At 49.5% G+C, this 22,182-nt stretch overlaps 1 protein-coding gene across 1 annotated transcript in view; it reads right to left on the bottom strand.

Moving 5' to 3' along the window:
- Window positions 1-2,297: 2,297 nt before the first annotated feature.
- The window catches only part of gpc3 (glypican 3), a gene marked incomplete at both ends in the record, with an annotated part of 100,552 nt that continues 80,667 nt past the window's right edge, over window positions 2,298-22,182 (bottom strand). Inside the window, 2 exons of the mRNA XM_079268453.1 lie at window positions 2,298-2,473; window positions 12,674-12,866. Of these exons, the coding sequence (XP_079124579.1) occupies window positions 2,298-2,473; window positions 12,674-12,866 (369 nt within the window). The remainder of the gene's footprint in view (window positions 2,474-12,673; window positions 12,867-22,182) is intronic.

Genomic DNA, 22,182 nt, shown 5'->3' on the forward strand with positions numbered 1-22,182 from the left:
GTCTCCCATCACGACTGCTGAAACATTGTGAAATAATAAAACCATATGTCTTTCCTCAACACAAGAAATCACAAAACACGAAAACATGTTTAGTTTATTATACATTTCCTCATCAGCATTTAACTGAAACAAAAAACAACAACATATTTTACGACTGGGCATTGGTTCTGATCAACCCTCAACATGTCTCATGACTAGAACAGGTGTAACGTAAAACATGAATGAAGGCTGCGTTCTGTTGAGGTGCACTCTGGGTACTCTGCTGCATGCTGGATCCCTGACCGCACCACACCTGAATGGAACAGAGCCACCGTCGTTGCTCTCAGTTACACCTGTGCTCTGTGCCTGTTCAGGATGCCTAAGAGGTGGATGGGTGGCTACTCGGACTGTGCTCGGCAGCAGATACACTTTCAGCTTTAAATGAGTGTCTTTCCAAACATCCCCCCCCCCCCAGTCTAAACAAAGGAGCCGGAATCCAGTTTTCACCCCACAACCTAAACAAACTAAATCTGACTTCAAACAGAACATAGAAGGAGAAACAATTGAATACAAACGTGAGACTTTGAGAATATGTGAGCTCAATGCAAACCAACTCAGTAAATTACACACATTTATATTTCACATTACTCATCGCTTTTCCCCACAGTGCCAAAGAATAAGCTCAAACATTCGCAGCGATGCGTCACAGTCCAGCCCACAAACCACAGAGTCTTGTGAAACAGGCCAATATTTCAAATAAACATTTTTTTTTGTAAACATAGCAACACAGAGAAACATCTGTACAGTCATCAGGCTGCTTTAGAGATTTAGGCTTTTATGATCTTTTGTTGTGGTTATCGGGCTGTTACTTTTAAAAAAATCATCAGCGTTGGAAAGCAAACACTGACGGTGGGAGTGTGAACACTTGAGCTGACGGAATCAGTCTGAGATCATTTAGCTATCACTAGGACACAAACAATGAGAGATAAGGGGGGGGGGGGGTAAAGCTGGTGGAGGCAGTTTGTTTTTGGTGTCATTGGCAAAAATGACATAACAACCTTTCAGCACATTATAATTCAAGTGGTCTGAGAAGAAAACTAGACCTCGGCTCTTGTTTTCTGCCGTCAGAAAATCGAGCACGTGACAACAAACTTTGGCCAATCACAAGTCATTCCAGAGAGAGGGCGTTCCTATTGGCTCTTCTACATATGCAGATGCACGTGCACGTCCCTTCAGATGGTGAAAGCCTGATTGAACGGCGGAATATCCTGCAAAAGAAAGTTGCTATTCCAGCACTGCCAACGACTGCCTACGCTGCACAGCGAACCAAAGGAAGACGGAGTTGAGTCGATGTTTATCCTTCTGCTCCTACCTCACAGCTACGGTTAGCAGGAGGCTAAACTATTAGCATCCTTTTCTCTCCAACTCTGAAACTCATCTTAAAGGTCTTCACAGGCCCACACGTTTCCAAAGACAACGGCCTTGGGATCCCAATCACGATCGAGATAACGTTTAAATGCATGACCGGTACTCGTACGTATGCACGTGCTCCTCTGGTGGGAGGGGCTTAGCGCTGTAGTTTTTTATTCTGCCATTTTTTTTGCCTTTTCCAGAAACCTGCCGACCCTGGCGTACCACTCAAATAACAAAATGCTGAAAGGTTATAATGGATTTCTTTTGCCAAATTACTCCATGAATAAAGTGGCTACCGCAGCTTTAAGTAGTACCAGGGCATCTTAAGGTACAGTGCGAGTTCAAATAAGGGTTTCACCTCAGCCTCTGGGGAGAAGGAGTTCACAGCAACTCCCCAGCTGGAGCTCAGTCCTGGCAGCAGATCAGTCACTGCCACGGAAGAGAGTAGCAAAAGTTTTTTCTTCTTCTTCCAACTTGGTTCTGCAGGGCAGTAACGCGTTGCAGACCGGGAGCATTTTTAAAAAAGGTCTGTTGCGTGTCTGTTCTCCAAGGAGCTCCTCACAGGTCCATGACACAGCCGTATCATGACGAGGCCACCCGTCAACTCAGTCTTCACACGGAAGTCAGTAGAGCAGGGAGGAGGCGAGGCAAGAGGGCACAAAAGTCAAAGTGGGAGTTTGTTATTTACACGACGCCGTGGGTTGATCTGGTGTGCTTTAACGGGTTTTGTTGAGGACAGACAGTGATTTTGAATGAAACAAAACAGGGTCTTGATGAGAAATGTAGCACTTATTGTTTGACGCTCCCTTTGATGAGCCACTGAACTTTATACCGGGAACCGTAATCAAAAGATACCCCAACCAGTTCCACAGAGTTGGTATTGAATCCTAGGGGGAGAGAGAGAGTCAGTGGGGACGAAGCAGGAGCAGAGCGAGCGCCACGGGGAGCGTCGGGACCAGGCGGCTCCTCCACAGCGGAGCAGCGGGTGAGGAGGTGCCGCCGGCCCCGGCCGTGGCCAGGCGAGGGGTCAGCAGCTGCTCCTGGAAGATGAAGTCGTCCATCGCCAGGTTATCGGCCAGGTCTGAGAGGGAGGCCGACGGGAGACGGACGGGAGACAGCGGAGAGGAGACAAAGAATGAAAGACATGAGCGAGGCAGGGAAAAAAAAAAAACTGGCGCGGAGACAATTAGAACAAACACGTCACAGAAGCTGAAAAACATGTGCGGTGCGCCTGTCCGCCTTTCGCATGATGTCTCACACAGCTGTAAAAACAATGTTACACTCGGAGAACGAGAAAACTCAGAGCGCCGCATAGAACCAGATGTCGCATGTTATTGTTGCCGACACATGCAGAATCACACAGACGCATATTTCACCCAGAGTGAGTGGTGAAATGTGGATTTAAGTGGTGAGATGCTGAAAACAAGAAATGAAAATTAAAAACCACAGCGGCTGAATGAGGTCGTGTCTCAGAATCTGAAACACGCAATCATTTCGACTGCCGTGTCTCGTCTTTGATACAACTTCAACCTACAATATTTTGTTGTTGCATTTCGAATTTGAAAGTGGGCCTCACTTTTACTGGTGACGGTGTGTTGTAGGCAGCAGGGAGGGAGTTATATTCGTGACTCCAGAGACAAACCAGGGTCACGTGACCGACAACATCAGCCACAGGCACTGTGATTTGCAAATGTGACCAGCTCGGTTATGTCTTTTTGCCCTGCGAGGGTCAACGCTGTTCTGCATTTTAAAGGAATAGCTTTTGCTTCCACCGCGTTGTTGATCATACACAGGTGATGTCATCCGCTGTAACCAGCCCATCGCCCTCCACGACGACTGTAGAGGCGCCCTCAAGCAAGGCACTTAACTCATTTTGCCGCAATGACGCCTTTCAGTTGGCGGTAGACTGGGAGACGCCCAGATGTCTTTCACTGTGTGGATGTGAGGCAGAGCGCCACAGAGATCCTTGGTTGGAGAAATGAAAGTCTGAAAAAAGTGAATTACTCCTCAGTCACTCCCGTACTTCACTGTTTTCCCTCCCTTCTTCTCCATCTGTTCTGCACACTGCAGTGACTTTGCGGTCACCTGCTGCTCCGCTCCCACTTGCTGATGTCTCGCTGCTCTGCATCCACAGCTGTTTCTCCTACCGACGCTGAGCAGAGCTCTTCCTCCCTCTGTGTGTGTGTGTGTGTGTGTGTGTGTGTGTGTGCGTGCGTGCGTGCGTGTGTGACATATTCTGTGCTGCTTCGCCTGGCAGAAAGTTGTGAGGGAGACTGAAATAAGAAGGCAGAGCTATATGAGGGAGGGCAGGAGGACATCAGTAATAAAGCAGCTCTATGGGTAGGAACGCCAGCTATGAGCTCCTGTCAAGCCAGACGCTGAGCACACACACACACACACACACGTTGGTGCATTTCTGACATACCTCTCCCTCGCACACACGTCTTGGTGGCTGGGCGGCACATTTGCCCACTTTCTCTCTCTCTCTCACACGCACACACACACACACACACACACAAGCTCCTGAAATAACGGATAGCTCCAAATTGAATTAGCCGTCTGATCTGTGTGCTCCCGAGTGGGAGCGATCCGGTGGGAGGAAGTGGCCGATCCGAAGCACTGCGTGATCAGAGGGAGCGGCCAGGATTCTGACTGAAGATTTCAGGCCTGCTCTCTCCTTGAGTAGAAACACAGAGAACGGGGCCCTTCCTCCCGAGTCCCCCGGTGCCCACGGGCCCCTAAGCTGCCAGGGAGCCATCTTAAAACAGAGGAAGGAGGCAAATAAACAAAGCTCCAAACGGCACCCCCTATGAATTTCTTCGCGGCTACGACATCATTTGAACAGCGGCCAGGGGACAATTAACTTTCCTTTTTTCCTCGTCCTGTGTCCTCTGACATGACAGTCGGCAGACATTCTTCGGGGCTCTGAAAGAACGATTTGTCACTGTCGACAGCGGCGCACTGTACTGCCGAGCCAATTAAGCTCAATGTGCAATTCGATACAGCTTTTATATACACTGCGGATAAGATGGAGGGCAGAGGGGGGGGGGGGGGGGGGGGGGGTTGCATGGACGTCTGCATTTGTGTGTTTGGGTGATTGAGTGGGGTGTGCGCGCCCGTCTCTCTGTGTGTGTTTGTGAAAAAGTGGAAGAGCATTGTGTTGGTGTGCTTTACAGCGGCAATAATGTGAGTGAAAAAAAAAAAGAAGTCTCAGGCGGTGAAAAAAAATCCCTCAAACCGGTAGGGGGGGGGGTCTGTCTTGCTTGTTTAAACACTTCGACATGAGCAGCACCACAGAGGGGCCTTGTTCTGCAGGCTTTAAAAACAACCCAACAGGGACTGAACACTATGCAAACTTAGATCCCCTACACTCCTGCACAGGCCTGGGCCTAACAATACCCTGCTGTCATTAGTGACCAACACCTGTGCCTGTGTAGCAGAGGACAGACAGTGAGAGCGAAAGACAGTCAAACAGGCAGACAGAAGTAGCTTCTTTTTCTCTTTCCCTTTTCGGGGCCTTTTAAGGAGGAGCCCGGGACAGTGGACAGGCGGGGGACGATTAGGCGCACAGATGGATAACTCCCGGCTAAAAATAGAGCCACAATCCCGACTGTGATTAATGGGACCAACGCGGGGCCCTTGTGGCTTTCAGCGGAGCCCGGCCGTCCTCCTGCTCGCCCATTTTGAGACTGTCGCTCCTCAAAGGAAGCCACCTTGCTCGCGTTCCCCCTGCTGGCTTTATTGTGGCCCTCATGAGCTCGAGTTACGACCCAGGGGAGAGGTCAACAGTCCACCCATTGATCGGCTGCACTAAGGCTCCGGTCTAAGAATGAGCAGGTAGGTCAGTCACCAGCGGTGTAAATATAGACGGTGCAGGCAGTACGGTTGCACTGGGGCCCGTGGGGTGGGGTGGGGGGGCAGGCACAGAGGGAGCGGGCCCTACAGTAATGAATTGGCAGTGAAGGCGAGTGCGAGTGATAGTCACTGGCACCTCGGGAGCATGTCAGTGTTCCAGAAAGAATTCACGTTACATTTAAGTGGTGCCATTTGCTAAATACTGTTTTTGGTAAAGTCAGCAGAAATCTATAACTAAACGATATGCTTATTCTACATAAACTATGTATAAAAAATAAACGCTAACAATTAAATTAAATGAATCATTTCTTAGTCTTGTGTGTTTTTTTTGTCATATACAGATATGCAATGATGATTAAATATCTGCAAGTCTCTATTTAATCATGTGACGAGACGATATATGACAGCTAGTCCACATAGCTTTGTCTTTGACTGCTCTACTTTCCAAATAAAATAACCGAAGTTACTCATTATATATGCCGACTGTGATAACAGCGTGCACTAGGGCCCGTCACAACAGACAACAGGAGAACAGACAAATAAATCCAGACTGCGGTTTTGAGTGGGAGTGGATGTTTGCTTGGATCCCTCTAACAGGTCAACCAGTGGCTGGAGTGTGTGTGCATTCTTGTGTATGTATCAATGTGTGTGTGTGTGTGGCTTTGTGCAGAGGAGAACAGGGGAAAGAGGGAGGGGGGTTGAGAGAGTCTGGAGTTTTGTTTTCAACAGCGCTCGGTGCCCGAGGCTCGTCGTTTAGTTTGCAGTTGTCACAACAAGCAAGCTATGTCGAAAAATTGCAACAGCGAGTGGAAAGACACGCCGCAACTACAGGTGATGATTACACGATAAAAGAAAAGCACAGGAAACGCTTAATTTGCACTGTCTCGCATTCTCAGTACACGTTTCTTAAGTGCAGCTTAATTGCTTTAAAAGTGGCCAGTTGACACATTATTATCACCCCTCTAGTGAGTGTGCTCCTTCATGGTCCAGTACAGTTTATTCAGTACATGTGTGCTTTGCACAAAGGCCTTTTTTTTGGTCAGATAAGTATGTGGAATGTTAAGTCTCCAAACACAGGTGCTTCTTATGAAACGGGAGAGATGGTTTTGATTGCCGCTACATTGGCAGACGATGTGTGCACATAACACACCTAAAGCTGGTCAAATTTGATCTCGGTTTTAGAGATTCGACAGCTTAAAAGATATTATGGTTTCCGAGGTAAAGCAAATATTTCATCACTCGCCTCATCTCTGCAGAGCAAACTATTCCCTTAAATATTACACTCAGCTAATTTAGCGGAGGAGGGGCTGGCATGCGTGTGTGTGTGTGTGTGTAATCTTTTATCAGGAGCCGCCTCTGCAAAGAAGATAATGGTCCTGTGAAAACATGATAGGGGCAGCAGGACTGATTGATTGGGTCTTGTAGAGGGTGACAGATAATGAGCTGACATGTGATTATTGGCTTGTGATTCTGTAACCTCCGTGAGCGTTTGTGCGAGGACATCTTGCCGATTGAGAGCCGGAGAAGGGAAGAGAGGGAGCGGCGCAGGATGCTTCTGTCCTTGGGCTGGCGGGAATGTGAGCGTCTGCCTCCACACCCACAGGTCGACCACAGGGGCGCTCGGAGAGGCTGGGAATGCCGGGCCAAGACAAACGGGGAGGCCCAGAGGAGGCCCTGCCCCGGGCCTGTGCAGCGGCTCTCTGAGCTGCTCTGGCCTCCCAACCTCCACAACACTCACTGTTATTCTAGGCCGAGGAACCCTCCCACACAGAGGGCAAGAGAGTAAGACGGGGAGACTTGATGCCAAGGAGGACTGAGGACACAAACGAACACAATGGAGTTCTAAAACGTTTTTCAAAAAAGGTGAGATCAGAAGTGATTAAATGGGGTTCGGAGACTAGAGGAAGTTTAGCAAAACAGGAAACAGAACGAGGACATTGAAATGACGCGGTGAGTCCAAAGCGAAGAAACTCAAAGCTGCGTCCTGACTTGCAGTAACGGCTAATATGATCGTTGAGAGGAGAAAGGGAAGGCGCGCGAGGAGAAATAAAAGCTTGAAACATAAGAGACATAAATTCTGAGCGAGGGCTCCTTCGCAGCGGCGGGCTCTGTGACGGGTGGAAAAGTGTGCGAGCGAGTGAGATGCGGTAGAAAAAAAACCAACGTAACAAATCAAACATACAAAGAGTTGATTCTGTGCCGAGGGTAAAGGGGGCTCGCTCAGGGTGGGAAGGCCTGTAACCTCCGGCAGCTCATGGGGTCGGTGCTGACGGAGGGTCAGAGGTTGTCAGGGAGCGCCGCTTACGGGTGTTTCTGGAGAGACGGAACAATGGTGGTTCTTATCAGAGAGATAGACAAGAGAGAGAGGTCAGCGTTGGAGTTTGGCCCCGGGGGGACATCCCGGTCAGGGAGCCTCTGACGGACGCATTCTTCGGATACTGACTTTATCTTGTAAAAATGAGGGAAGCTGACATCCCACACAAGATGCGTTTACAGTCTCAACCGTGGTTCCAGCAGTCGGTCCGGTGACGGAAATGTGGCTGGCAGATTTGAGACGCGTGGTTTGTTGTGCAAATGTCCCCGCCAACAAACAGGCAGAAGTCTCCCCGCATTCCTGTCGCGGAGCGGCAGACCAGAAACACAGCCCAGAGTGACAATTTGGCCGGCCCCGGCTGTACACTCAGCGAGCGCCCGTGGAGCAGTTTCACTGTCGACGAGTCCCGTTTAGTGGTCAGCCTGCGGTTTCCCCCAGCAGCTCACAGCGGGACTCCTGCGATGTTCACTGCATTGTTGAGTTACTGTCAAGAATGGGCTGGAAAAACAGAGTGAGAGCGGGAGAATGGAAAGACGCTTTAGAGGAAGACCTTTAGAGAAGCAGGAGTAAGCGGAGGGTTAACGCGAGAAATGCGAAACCAACCCAAACCCTCAACCAGGCTTTTAAGACGTTCCCACAAAATGGCTGCTGTGTGTCGGTGCGGCGGACGAGCGGTGGGGCCCGCGGGCCTCGAGAATGGCCCCGCTGTGTGCAGAGTGTTTGTGGACTGTGGCCGGGCTGATGGACACGACCCAGGACCGGGGCCTGGAATCAATTTAGTGTGTCCAAAAAGTGCCTGTGAATGTAAATAAAGCGCTTGAGCAAACAAACGCTTTTCCGAGAGGCACACACAAACAAGGGGGGAAATGCGCGGGCCTACAAAACGAATCACTCGTACAGACGATGAGAACCCGGTCGGCTCGGTGCGCTTGTATCCACAGAAATTAAAACCAGGGCTCTTCTTCCTGCCTGCTGGCTAATCTTAGGGGTTTTATCCCCGGATTGATTTGAGAAAGCTCCGTGGCGGAAGACCAACAAGGCCCCAATAAGAGGGTAACTTCATCCCCGTGTTCCCCCCCCCCCCCCCCCCGTCTCCTCTCCTCTCCCATCTTGCTCTCCACTGCCACCCCACTCAGCCCCAATAACCGGGGACACACAGGGCCTTTTGGCCGGCTCCGGCGAGAGACTGCAGCTCTTATTGGCCAAGCCTGTTGACACAGATGGCGGCACGCTTCATTATTTTTGTGAGGGGCGTGGAGGAGGTGGGGAAGGAGGAGGATTGGCTGAATTTACAGAGGTTGTTTATAAGCTCTTGGAGGGACGGAGGTAGCGAACGCTCGGTTAGAACACGTCCAGTGTGTTGCACATGATCGGGCTCTCCACCAACACCACCCGTCAACCTTTCAACACCTCCTCTGCCCTCCCGTTCACCGTTAATCTTCTGAAAGATAAACGGATTTTAGTTGGCTGCAGAATGATTATTTTGTCGGCCAAGGATGAGAGCAGTCCGCATTTTTCCCCCCAAAAATTTCTCTCTCGTCAAACTGAGCAACAACATCTGTTCTTTTATCTATTTCTCTTTCATTTCTCTGGGAAAAATAAATCATAATTACGCCGTTTCGTAGAAACGCTCGAGCTCACTGGTCGCAGAAACACATTTGGTAAAATCAGTGCATGTTATCGCAACCAAAGCCTTTAAAAGAGTTTGGTAATTTATGCTTCTGGTTGATAATTTCAGTTGGCATGAAATAACAAAACTGAGTCAATGGACACTCTGTGAGGCTGTGCTGAGGCACAGTGTAGAAACATGTCCCCATTTAAGATGAAAAAACTGACTCCACAGCCTTTTATGCCATATCTTTTGGAAGATCAATCACTCCTGATGGAGGTGGGCCTCAAACTGATACTTTTTTTGTGAAGTCTGCATGTTTTTCCATCGAGGACTCGGGGCCATGTGGGCGCCCAGATTCCTCCTCCGCCCGAACACCTGCACTCCTCCGAGCACATCTGCATCGTCTGGGCCCGTTTCCTTCTGTCTCACGCATGCCCTCTTACCTGGCAACCACATGTGGACAGCTGTGTAACTGGAAGCAGTTGCTCAGTTAATCAGCTGTATGAAACTATATGGAGCTTAAAAGGAGGAGGGGACAGTTTACATGGCGGATGCATCCAGAGCTAAAGTCAACAGTGTTCAGATTACGGCTGTTTTTTGTCTGTTTTTTGATGAAGACATGTGGCAAACACTAGTGCGGAGGACCGGCGCCGTGTGACTCACCTATCAGGTGCGGAGGGTGCGGAGGTCACAGCTGCAGTTAATTAACATACCGGGTTCTGGTATTGCCAGCACGTACGGCCGTCAATTGGACCCACATACGGAGTCGTGAATGTTTAGGTTTCCCAGTGTATCAACCGTTAAGAGTTATCAAAGGTGTTTTTGTCTCTTCCTCTACTTTCCTCGCATTCTTTCATCGCCTCCTTCTTTCTTTTACTCGCTCCTTTGTTGCTAGACCTGAAAGGTGAGCCCGGCTTCTCATCGTCAGCCGCGTGTTTCACATTACAGGAATATTTCCACATTGTATGTTGCTAACCCCGGGCGCTGACAAAAAAACGCCGCAGAGCGTCCAAAAAAGTAGGGCCTTAACTCCGAGTGACCGAACGTCTGAGAGCAGGGACATAACAAGAGGCCCATTCAACGCAGAGCCCACCGACTGTTGGCTTTCAGACTCCTGAATGTTTCCAAACGGAATGAAAACCCCATTTTAACAAGTTATTTAGTCTAGCAGTCAGCGTTAGACTCTTTAAAAGTGGTTTAGAATTGAGTGGTCAAAAAAAACAAACATTTCTGTGGATTATTCCCACGTTTTCTCAATGAGAATCATGTTGTTCCAAGAACTAACTTGAGTGAATAAACATAAGACTTCATACAGTAAATGACTCGGTATTCTGAAAACGTCGCAGTACAAATTTGAAGTGACGAGGGCAGTGAAGTGTGAGGGGGCGCAGAGCGGATTTAATGGAGGTTCTTTGTTTCCCCACAGAGTCAGAGAGCAGGTGTGCATGAAAGCAGACACAGGTGAGCCCTCATAATGAGCGTCTGACATACGGTTTCACAGATTACAGGATTTAAAAAACAAAAAACTACACACAGACAAACCCGCATGCGGTTAAAGAAAGAATTCAACTTGAAACAAACCCTTGTTCAATTCAATTCCCTGATAGGTTTTGCTGGTAGCTTTTGGTGGCTAATGTTAGCTAACTTCAGCTCGATAATGAATACTCGTCAGATAGCTGACGTTATGTCTCTTCCCTTCTTTCACGTTTTTCCATAGAACATGGTGTTGCCATGTGTTATTATATATATGTGTGAAGTTGTAATTGATTATAGCTGGTGTGATGGTGTTCTGTAAGACGTAACTCCAGAACACTACACATCTCCCACCACCTTTATTAAAGGTTTCAGCCTTAAATGATTTGGAAATTAAAGCTGTTCATATCCCTTTTTGTTACATTTAATTCATTTGAATAATTGAACTGCTTGATCAATTGAATCAGCTGAGACCAGAGAGGTCAGCGAGTGGTCTGTCTGGTGTGTGAGCTGTAACCATACCAGGGTCTGGCTGTAAGACTGGCTTTGGAGGGGTGAGGGTGATGTGGGGGCCACCCTGTCCTGGAATAGCTGCCCTGGCCTGGAATGCTCTGGGGAATGTGCGGCGTGTGGTTTGATTGGTCGGGAGGGGAAGTGTGTGTGTGTTGTGGGTGAGCAGCATTAGTGATCAGAAGGTTATGGAATCTGTGTGGAGAATGAGGGAGGACAGATCAATCACTACGCGCGTTGGGAAAACATCCTCTGTGTGGTCAGCAGGTTGACAGCCGCGCTGCGTGGGGCTCTCGGCCCGGCCTCCGTCCTGTCCGCACCTTGTTGTTGTGACTTCTGTCCCCCCCCCCTGGGTCTTGTGTGTCTGTGTGTGTGTGTGTGTACGCGCCATGCCGTCGCTCCGCTCCCGGCTTTGTGAAACCAGATCTGCCTCGTCCATCTCAGAGCGGCGGAGCACAGACAGGCGGCCCATTAGGCCTCATGCTCTGCAGGTTGACCTTTGAACCCCCCCCCCACCACCACCCCACCCCCGGCCCCCTGTTTGACCAAAATGGGCGGAGCGGCCGAGCTAGGTCAGCGTTTTGCCCGGGTCTTCGCGGTGCTATCGGCGGCTATCTGTGTGTCTGCCAGCGAGCGGAGACGCTCCGAGGTCTGCAAACATTACTGGCTCGTGTACAAACAGGCGTGCATGTGCCTGCAGACTCACTCACTCACTCACGCACACTAAAAGATGGGGGTCGGACTCTAAAGGGTGCTTTCATTTCCCACTGTGTCAACCTTCAGCTGCCAGAGGAGACAGTTTAATGACTGTGTGTATGGAAGCAGAACTGTATAGTCAGGCTAACAGGAGCGTGGAAGAGAGGGCATCAGACTCTCACGGCCCGGCCTGCTGGAAGCGATGGCCCTTGCAGGATTCCTGCGTTAACCCCGGGGTCCTGCTCTCGCTCCCTGCCCGGCGAACCCAAATCTCTGCCACAACATCCCCGACAAGATGGACAACTCCCTCCACCGTGTTTGCTCAGCTGCGCCGGCTTTGTGTCGGCGTATCGAAACCCCCTTGTTCCCGCTGCCTGGCTGTTTTCTCCCTCGCTCTCTGTTTGGTTTCTTTTCTCCCGACGGTTTGTAGCTCCACTTGTTCTTTGTTTGGCTTTCAGGAGAGCACGTCTGACGCGTCCGAGGGATCGGCGGCGGGGGAGGTCGAGAGGTCGGGGTGAGGCGGCTACCTGAGGAAGTCTCACGTCTCCCGCTGCATAGTGTCACGGTGGTGTCAACATGTACAGTAGTCATGTAAACGCCTCTCTGCCCGTGTGTGGGACCGCGATCGCGCTGACTCAACGCGCACCGAGCCAAACCTATTCATGCACGGACCAGTTTTGAAGTAAAAAGCTCTCATCCGGTTAAGCAGCCTGAATAACTTGAAAGCTTGTCCCCAACATTCCTTCATTTGAAGTGATCGATGTGGATGCGGCAGCTCATTTGTAGCGAGAGTACGTTTTCAGATCCAGTTTGTGTCTCACCTGCAAAGATGCGTAGCCGCTTGTGCTTCGGCGGCGGGCCCAGCCCTGACACTCCGGTGCACTCATCTTCGTCGTCGCAGTCACCGCTCTCGAATCCCTCCTCCCCCCCGTCGTTCCACGTGTCCGCTCCGCCTCCGCCTCGATGCGACCGGGCTCTCCAGCGTTTCTCAGTCACGGTCACCAGTCGCAGCAACTGTGGGACAAACAGGAAGAGGTTAAAGGTAATTGTGTTAAAAAAAACACACCCTTTTCACGAATCACTCTGTGGCCGGAATGTGCCTGTGCATTAATGGTTTAACAAAGCTGTTGAAATAAATACGGGGTGCCTCTTGATGGGAGCGTGTGCTGTATGATTAGAACAGTTCGAGGGGGAATTCCTGACAAGAACTCTGTGAGATCTAAAAGCGCTGGTATTTACCAAACCATAATTACATTCACCAGGCAGGAAAGGAGTTTTGTTATCGGTGCCAGTTCTGTTATTTCTGTCCAAACGTGATTCATTCAAAGGGGCTGTGGCTGTGTCTCCATGTAATTTACTGGTAGAAAAAGAAACAGTGGGGCAAGCGGACTGGTGCGACCGTGTTGTTACTGGCAAACGTCCTCGTCTTGAGTGGTTGTCTCAGGGCAACAGGGACACAATAACACCGCATAACACGCTCTGTCCAAGTGGACATCAAGACCTCGAGATCTAAAAATGAGAGGGAAGGATGAAAGATGAAGAACAATGTTTGTAAGACTTATTTCACTGGATTGGAAACCTCTTCTTCAAGGGGCAGCTGGCCAAGATGGCAGCAGACAAAGTTGCAGACAAGATAAGAAATCAAGCAACAGATTAAACAATGCTGAAAAACACAACAAAAAACATAATAATGTGAAGTCGGCTATAACACATATAACACAAGCTCTAAAACAAAGGAATCGGATATAATTTGCCACAGAATCTTATTCCAGTTCGGCTGTAAAAGAAGTTGTTGTTCAACGGGGATATTTTCCCAGAAGCTCATAACGTGTTTGTGCAAAACATACCAGAAGTGTTTATTGAGAACTGCGGTAAACTAATCAACTCATAAATAATACACAAAAGTCCAAGAGATGTGACACAAATACTTAAAGAAAGATCTCATGAATTCCTCCTGACCAAGTGTGAGAGGAGAGCACAGAGCACAATGCACACGTTCAATTAGGAAAGCGGAGCAAACGTGTCAACTCAAGAGGACAACTTTCACATACTTTTGTTGTGCAGCTTTGGAACAACACACAAATAGACAAAAAGAAAAAAGCTTTTCCTGTCTTGTGTCCACGGGTGAAAAGCATGTGAGCCTTGGTGGAGACAAATGGCCGCTCTCTGGCCATCCTTCAGCCTCCACAACATCGCACATGATTGAGAGCCCTGCCAATGTAACAGATGTGCTAAATTCCTGCCGCCTGCCCTCCGAGCCTCCTTTCATCTCACCGCCCCTTCCTCCTTGTTTGCGTTTTATTGATGTCCTTCCTATCTGCATACGTCAGCATGCATTTTTGTGTTGTTGTTTCGGGTTGTTTTGGCTGGCTATGGGAGCAAATTGAGTTCAGATGGGCCTCGTCTCAAGTCAGCTGTGACGTCTGCCTGAGATCTGACTCTGTGTGTGTGTGTGTGTGTGTGTGTGTAAAAACAGAGCTAATCACAGAATTACATCAGTGAGAAGATAAACAACCCTGTTCCCTTCGCCCGCATATACAAACCAGTCAATCTGGGTTTTACAAGTGACATAAACTCTAAAGTTTGGAGGGGGGGGGGGGGCGGGGGGACACACAACACCTTGTTCCCAGCATGGCCGCCCAACAAGCCTCCTTTCATTTCTCAACATTGAGGCCATACACACACTGGATGACCGCAACATTTGTAAAAGCCTGGTCACTTCGGGCGAGGGGATGGACGAACAGTAAGTCACAGACAGGACGGTTGATCCTCGGGGAGCTTTTGACTTCTGTTTGAGGCCGTCCGGTAAAAGGCGCCACCTGTTGACAGAGCACCAGCCCTCGGGTGTCCCATTGAAACAAACTCCCAGCATGATGTACGGCGGTTTAATGTACTGGAGCGCTTTGTTGCAGACGGCACCGTGTTTGCCTGCGTTTGCCTGGAGGCCTCCGTAGATTTACTGAGGTGCTGAAATTCCTTCTCATGGTCTGCATCCTGGCAACTCGGTTGGACTTCGGGAGGGGAGGGGCGCCTCGCAGGCCAATTAAAAGGCAAACAAACACTTGGAAAGCGGGGAAAGAAAGATGTGGTTCAGGGTATTTTCGAACAAAACCGAAAAAAAGGTGCGAGGAGTGAGGGGAAAAACATTTGGGAGCAACTGTCGCGTCCCTGTTTAGAGCTCAGTCTGTGTGAACGCTGCCATGTGTAGCTCACCACCTGCCAGCAAACACGCCGACTCCCCTCGACACACACACACACACACACACACACACACACACACACACACACACACACACACACACACACACACACACACACACACACACACACACACACACACACACACACACACACACACACACACACACACAGTCCTCTGATGCACTGTGTGTGGATGTTAGGAGAAACAACATGCTAAAGTGAACTGAGAACATGCTGATGTTGAGATTGTGGAATGTTGACATCGTTCATTTTAGCTCAGTTTAACACGCTAGCTAATATTCGCAAATTAGCCGAGGCCGATGGTAGATGTTTGGTCCCAATCCAAAGTATTGGACAAATTCATATGCTGACCAGATGATGGAGCTAGATTTTTTTGATAACAATGTATTCTGAGAGAAATGTGAATGTTTGTACCACATGTCATGAAAATCCATGCGATGGCTGTTGAGATATTTCAGTATGAAGCCAAATGCGGTGACCGATCAACTGACCGAGTTAAGACAGATGCATGTGAGGAAAAGTGGGGATCAACAGCATACAAGCTATAAATGAGAGCAGATGAACAGCAGATTGAAGAATAATAAGGAAAAAAATGAGTTTCGGGGAATTAGAATAAGAATTTGGCTGCATAATCCTAGGCGTGGCCTAAATGGGGTAGAGCAGCGAGCCGTGCCCTTCTCCACAATACGGGAGGATGGGGGGGGGGGGCTTCTGCCCCACTGGCTGACTGCCACTACCACGGCTGCGGCAGCGAGGAGGGGTGGGATGCATGTTTGTGTCGAAAGTGATGCTGCGCTTTTGGCACGGCTGAGCCACAGCGCGATCCGGCAACAGCCTCCACATTTACCACAAGAGGGAGAAACCTCAAGTCGCTGTGGGCTGGAATCTTCTGCAATTAAAGAAAGAAAAGAAAAGAAAAAACCCAAGCAAGAGGAAGCAGGGAGGAAACAAATAAAAGAGACATTTTTTTCGGAGAAATGCTCCAGTATGTTTCCCATTAGGAGGAGAGGAAATCTGGCACTCTCACCCCCCCCCCCCCCTTCTCTCTCTCTCTCTCTCACTCTCTCCTCCTTGTGTTTCGAGAGAGTCGGGAGCTGGCTCGGACAGCCAGCTGGATGCGCAGAACATGCAATCAGGACGGCTGTAGGCATCCCGCAGGGCCACAGGGTCCTCCTCCCCTTCAACACAAAAGCGCCAAGTCACACCGAGGAAACAAAGCCAAAACATGTGGCGGATTGCTCAATGCGGGCCAGCCCAGACAGAGACACAGAAACCGCAAGTCTGTCACTGCCTCCCACACATGACACGAACTCCACACAGGGTCACTGTTCGACACGACAGCTGCAACCGAGCCACGAGTCCGAGCCACTGGTTGACCTGCGCTGATAGAAATCAACCTGCACTCACTGATCATCAGCTGTGGTCTTTGTTTTGTTTCTTAAACGTGAGCCGGCAGTAAGATCCTGGTCCACATTTGACCATGAATCACAGCGGAACGGACCCGAGCTGAAGATAGGGAAACAAATATCTTAGCATAAACCTCATCACTGTTGAAGTGAATGAGTGATGTTAGGAGTGAAACGGGGAGGGGATGAGTAATGAAGACAGAAAGCCTCCAGAAAGAAATGCTCTCCTTGTCACTGTGTGTGTGTGTGTGTGTGTGTGTGTGTGTGTGTGTGTGTGTGTGTGTGTGTGTGTGTGTGTGTGTGTGTGTGTGTGATTGGGATCAGGCCCCGTGTTGTGTCCTCTCCGCTCGCAGGACAAGTCTGGACAAGCTGCTCATGACTCGGCCCAGACGGAATCTGCTGCTCTGAACGTTTCTATCAATGCCTCAGCACATCTCGTCTAACAATCTAATCTACAGAACTTAAGGCTCGGCTCCCCGAACGGAGTATTCTCGCCGTGCGTTCACCACAAAAGTAACATTTTTAGTGATGACCTGATCTGAGTATAGTGGCTCAAAGCTGCTTCAAATGACATTAACAATTGTCAGGTGACCGGGTGTAATGTGAAATGGGTAATATTTTAGAGAATATGATCACAAGTCTGCAGTTCCCCTCAGCTTGCAGAGCTTTTTTAGTGCCTTTCAGCTCATTTTTTTTGTTTTATCGCCCTCAATCGCGCAGCTGTTTTTAGCAAAACGTTACAAAGTTGGCAACTCCCTCGTGAACAAGGAGGATTCAGCAGCTAAAGAGACAGATATTTCCCTCAAGAGCTGATGGACACCAGACGTAGACGCAGGCTGAGTTCAACAGGACAGAAGCAGCTCAGTAGTTAGAAAACAGGGAACTACTGTTTCAACAAAGGAGGCGAGGAATGAGTGTTGAGACAATCAGTTATAGTCCAGCTAACTACAGAACGTACAGCAGGTCAAAGTTCACCAGGAGGACTGTCTGTAAATGTTTACAACTTACAGTCTGGGTGATGACTTTGACTGTTCACTTTTGTTTCTCTTCCAAATAGGTTTGGCTTGTGTTTCCTGCCCTGTTACATTTCCTCTCAGCAGTGTTGCCGTTCCCAAATCTCAGTGATTTACGAGGTGAGTCAAATCGTATCGTCCCCTTGTGATAGAAAATGTGGCCAAAACTAAGATAATGAAACACGAACTGTTATAAACTGAAGTTATCAATTCATTTTTAAGGTGCCAAAGAAACTGTAAAGTTTCAGTCTTTTTCTGTTATGGTGTCACTGGCGAACATCAGGCGTTCAGAGCTTTGGTTAAGAAATATTAAACTATGGCTTTAATTGTGTCCTATTCATCTCGGGGATCTTGTAAAGCCACAAACACTGTACAGCAGATTGTATACGTTTTTAATCAGCGCAGGAGCCGAAGCCCCGGGGGACAAATAAAACACATGACTTTTTCAGAACAGACTATTTTTCACAATAAATGAAGGAAATGAGCTTTCCTTACACCTAATCCTCCATGAACACGATGCCTGCGGACGTGCCGTTTGGAGCAGAGGAGCCAGGAGGGACGGAGAATGAACGAATGAAGGGACGCCTTGGGAGAAAGACAGACAGACACAGGAATGAGAGGAGGCCCTTTCCACAGAGTGAGTCATGGAAAGTTCCTCAGCCGGGCAGCTCGCCGTTTGGGATGACACGGCCTGCCCCGCAGTCGCCGCCCGCTCTCATTACTCAACTTTTATTCAATCTGAAAGCGTAAAAAAGAGGAGGGGGACATATATGCTCTCTCATTCTTCTTCTGTTGCTTTCCTTCCCGTCTTCCTCTTTCCGTCCGCGGTCGAGTATGTCACGCAGCGGGAGCCCTGCCTCAGACAGTTAATGCAGACAAGATTCATTTCCTGAGGTTAATTCCAGTTGGAACAGAACACACAGAGGACAAAAAGGAGCTCTCCAGTCGAGTGTTGAACTGGGCGTGTGTCCACTCCACCTTTTCTGACTAAGCCCATAAGGCTATTTCCAGATTTATCCAGTTCAGACCGAAACCTGAATGAATGTTTCGACTGCGTTGCCAGGGACTTTGTTCCTCTGGTAGATACAACTCTTAACCCTCGACATATATTTAAGATAGCAGATCATTCATCTTCTGCACGAACAAGCCACTGTGTCTTCTCTGTTTATTCAGACGTTCTGTGTTCAGATCAAGGCAGGGCATGAACACACAGGGTTAAATATATCTGGTATGACAACAATGTTCAATCTGTTTTGAGGCTAACCAAATGAAGATCTTGACTTATGTCTGTGAATGTGCTTGATTGTCTGCATGGGGTTTAATAGTTGAAGAAAAAAAAGTCCCATTCCTGCACAGGCCGCTGGTTGCAGATTACGCCCCTCAGACAATCTCTTTTTGTCCGCTGCTCGTCTGCCTTACACGTTATCGCAGTGGTTCCCAGAGTCATGTGTTGCTAAGAAACCCTCCGTTTCGACATCAGCAGACTGTCACTGCGCGTCCCATGATCACACCTAGCGGCGGCCGGCGGACGCTCGGTTAAGTAAGCGTATAATGCCTACAGTGGGCTGTGGGGCTGCAGGCAGCAGTGCTGCTAGCTTAGCGTGTAGCTTACAGAAACCCAGAGATAATGGCTTGAGAGTGAGAGTGCTGGGAAATAGCAAAGGGCAGCCAGAGGAACTACCACATACTGACACGGTATGGCTCTCTAGCGAGATGAAAAGGCGAGGAGCATGTGAGGGGATGATGAAGTCAGGGAGTGCTAACACTTTGACAGGTCCAGAGAGGAGCCTCAGCTCCCCCCGGAGCACCGCCGCCCCAAACAAAAGGCAGAGGAGGAACAGAGGAGGCCTCCGACCCTCGCAGGGAGACCCTCTGGTGACCTAGCAGAGACAGGAAACAGGAAGTGTGACCCCTGACCTCTTTCTGGTTGGGAGGAGGGGGGGGGGATTTCAACGCGTGACTGTGCCCAGTGACAACAAGGCCAGGATGTGTGGGTCAGATCAGAGACCGGCGGCAGGAAGACTCAGCTGTTCTGACAATTCAACAAAAAAAGCTGAGGATCAGCAGAGAGATATTGGCTCGAGAGAACGGAAAGCCTGGTTAGCGAGCCCGGTGCCTGGCTTGTGCAGCAGGGTTTTTATAAGCCCGGCTGCGTGATAATTACACCCAGTGGGGGGGCAGTGGTGCGGGAGCAGAGGGGCGGGGTGGGAAGAGAGAGGCGACCCCGGCTCGGGCCTCAGGGCGGGGACGAAGGGAGGGAGAGGTGGAGGTAAGGAGGAATGGGTGGCAGTGGTAGAAGGCATGGTCGGGCCTCATTAGCAGGCAGACTAATTGGGAGGAAAAGAGCCCTCACATGCTCCGTCTGACCTCCCAGCCAGCAGGGGAGAAAGCCAGGGTGGGAAAGGGGTGTGCAAGTGTGTGCGTGTGGTGGTAGAGGGGGGGGGGGGGTCGTTGGATTCTTAAAGTCAAGGAACCATAACTCCTCATAACTCCTCAAATCCTAAATACACCGTGAAGTTAGAAGTCTCCGGAAAGCAAAAGGATAACATGCGTGCGTGGTGCTCTAACAGGGTTTCCGACAAACGCCCCGCAGCTCCTCAGAGGTTTACAGCAGGTGTCACACTTCATTTAAAAAGAACCCCTCATGGCTTATCCCCGCAAACAAATACAGCTCTCCTTCCTCCTCCGCTTCCAGGCCAGTCGTACTTCACACACATCAACAACGAGGAAGGCGAGAGGACGAGGGCCCTGAGGGGGGGGGGGGGGGGGGGTGTATTAAATAACGCTTCAAAAAACCCCTCAGTAAATAACATCAAACAGAAGTCGGACTCTTTGACTGGAGCGAGCATAATGGCCAGGTTAGCAAGTGTAAGTTTACAGAACAGCAGGCCCAGTCTGACACCCACGGTGTCTATTAGTCTGATAGTAAGCACAGCCTGTAGGACAAAAGGCCACCGCATGCTGGCCTCGTCATGAGGCGGCTTCCATTCCGTCTCGACTGTAATTATTATGCTCTCAGCACTGTCTTCATTCACGCATTGCAAAGCCCGTTTGAAGCGCCGCTTTATTTCACGCCCGCTCGTGTGCTCGTGTGTCACCTGCTGCGCATGAACTGGAAATGTATCTGCTGTAGTCGTATTCCTAACTACGTGTGTGCAAGATGAACTGCTGCCAGTGCGTGCCCAGTAAAAGCTGTCCCAGCTCAAGTGTGCGAGTTACATATTAAAGAAGCGCATTCTGCAGAAGCGCGAGGTGTCGAGCGCACGCTGCCCAGGCTCCGGTGGCTCGGAGGAAGTGAGGCTGCGTGATGGAATTTGTGGCGCTCGGGATCTGGTTTATTTTCCACCCTGGATTCCTGTCCTACGGTACCTGCAGGATTTTCCCAGGTTCTGGCTTCAATTAGACTGGGAAGCTAGGCGGAGAGAGGAGGAGGGAGGAGGGGGGTGTCCAGGGGTTTAGGAGAGGGCGAGGGCAGGAGGTGGGAAGGGCGACGGAGCTGGAGTCTGTCACACACAGCTCAGCACAGCTGGGGAGATGGAAAGGAAGGCGACAGCCGGGGAGATAGAGAACGCTACAACATGCGAACGAGGTGCGAAAATAAAAGCGTTGGCACGCAACGTGGAGATGTTTGCTCTCCCTCAAATGACAGAGCAGTCAGATGAAATAATTGTGTTTCGCCGAAAGAGATTCGTAAAAAAAGAAAAAAACTTCAACAAAGGTGTCTTTCATGTGCGCGGTGTTCCGCATGTATCTCTCCAAAGAGTGTCATGTAGCCAAGAAGAGGCTGTCAGAATAATCCCAGGAGGTCTGACCCTCCAAATAGCAAAGCCATCTGACAAATGAGTGGGAAACCCTCTGTAATCAAAGACCAATCACATAATTGCTCTATTTTGCCACTAGCTCAACCATCTCCTGTGAGATTAGTTGCGCGGAGGAGAAACACGATACTCTGGGAAGTTAAACAGATGTTGAGGAAAACAAACTCATCTCCTCAGAACGAGAGCAAATAATACGTTCTAATTTAAGAGCGCTGCCTCCACATGCATGTCTCCGCACAAGGGAGCTCACTAGGGCAGTTTTTTTAATATATAAAAAACGGGAGTGTTAATGTTCTCGTTGGTATCACAGAATATCTCCTGCTTTGACGTCACAGTCGGGGGAAAGCGGATTCTTTATCAGCTTTAACACACTGCATATACAGGCCACAACCCTCAGACCAGGAATTTGTTCCACAGCATGCAGAGAAATGTCTCCGGCTCTCTCGCAGGCCTGCACTGTTTAAAGATTCCAAGTCGAGAAGCAATAACCGACGGAGAAAGCCATTTCTCTTCCATCCATTTATAGTGCACAGTTCACTTTAAACTTGGCTGTGGCTCAGTCATGACATCAGCTGCTTCAGGCGTGAGAAAACGCTGTTTTATAAGCATGAGGCGACGGGCTCTGAGAGGGTTTTTTTCTTTTTGGTGTTTAGTTTAGCCTCGCAGAGGCATAAAGGCAAGCGTCTCCCTGCCAGATTGTCTGTGTATCTGCGGATTCTCTGATCAACACTGACAACGTGAGAAATGACACATTTCCGCTGCATAGTTGCATTTCACAGGGCTATCGTCACGGAGCACTTAGGAGCGCAGGAATGAAACATCGGGGGATTAAAGTTGGAAGGAAGTGGATTCTTTGGAGGGGTCCCATGTT

Source organism: Melanostigma gelatinosum, assembly GCF_949748355.1.
Source record: "Melanostigma gelatinosum genome assembly, chromosome: 5".
NCBI classification, from domain to species: Eukaryota; Metazoa; Chordata; class Actinopteri; order Perciformes; family Zoarcidae; genus Melanostigma; species Melanostigma gelatinosum.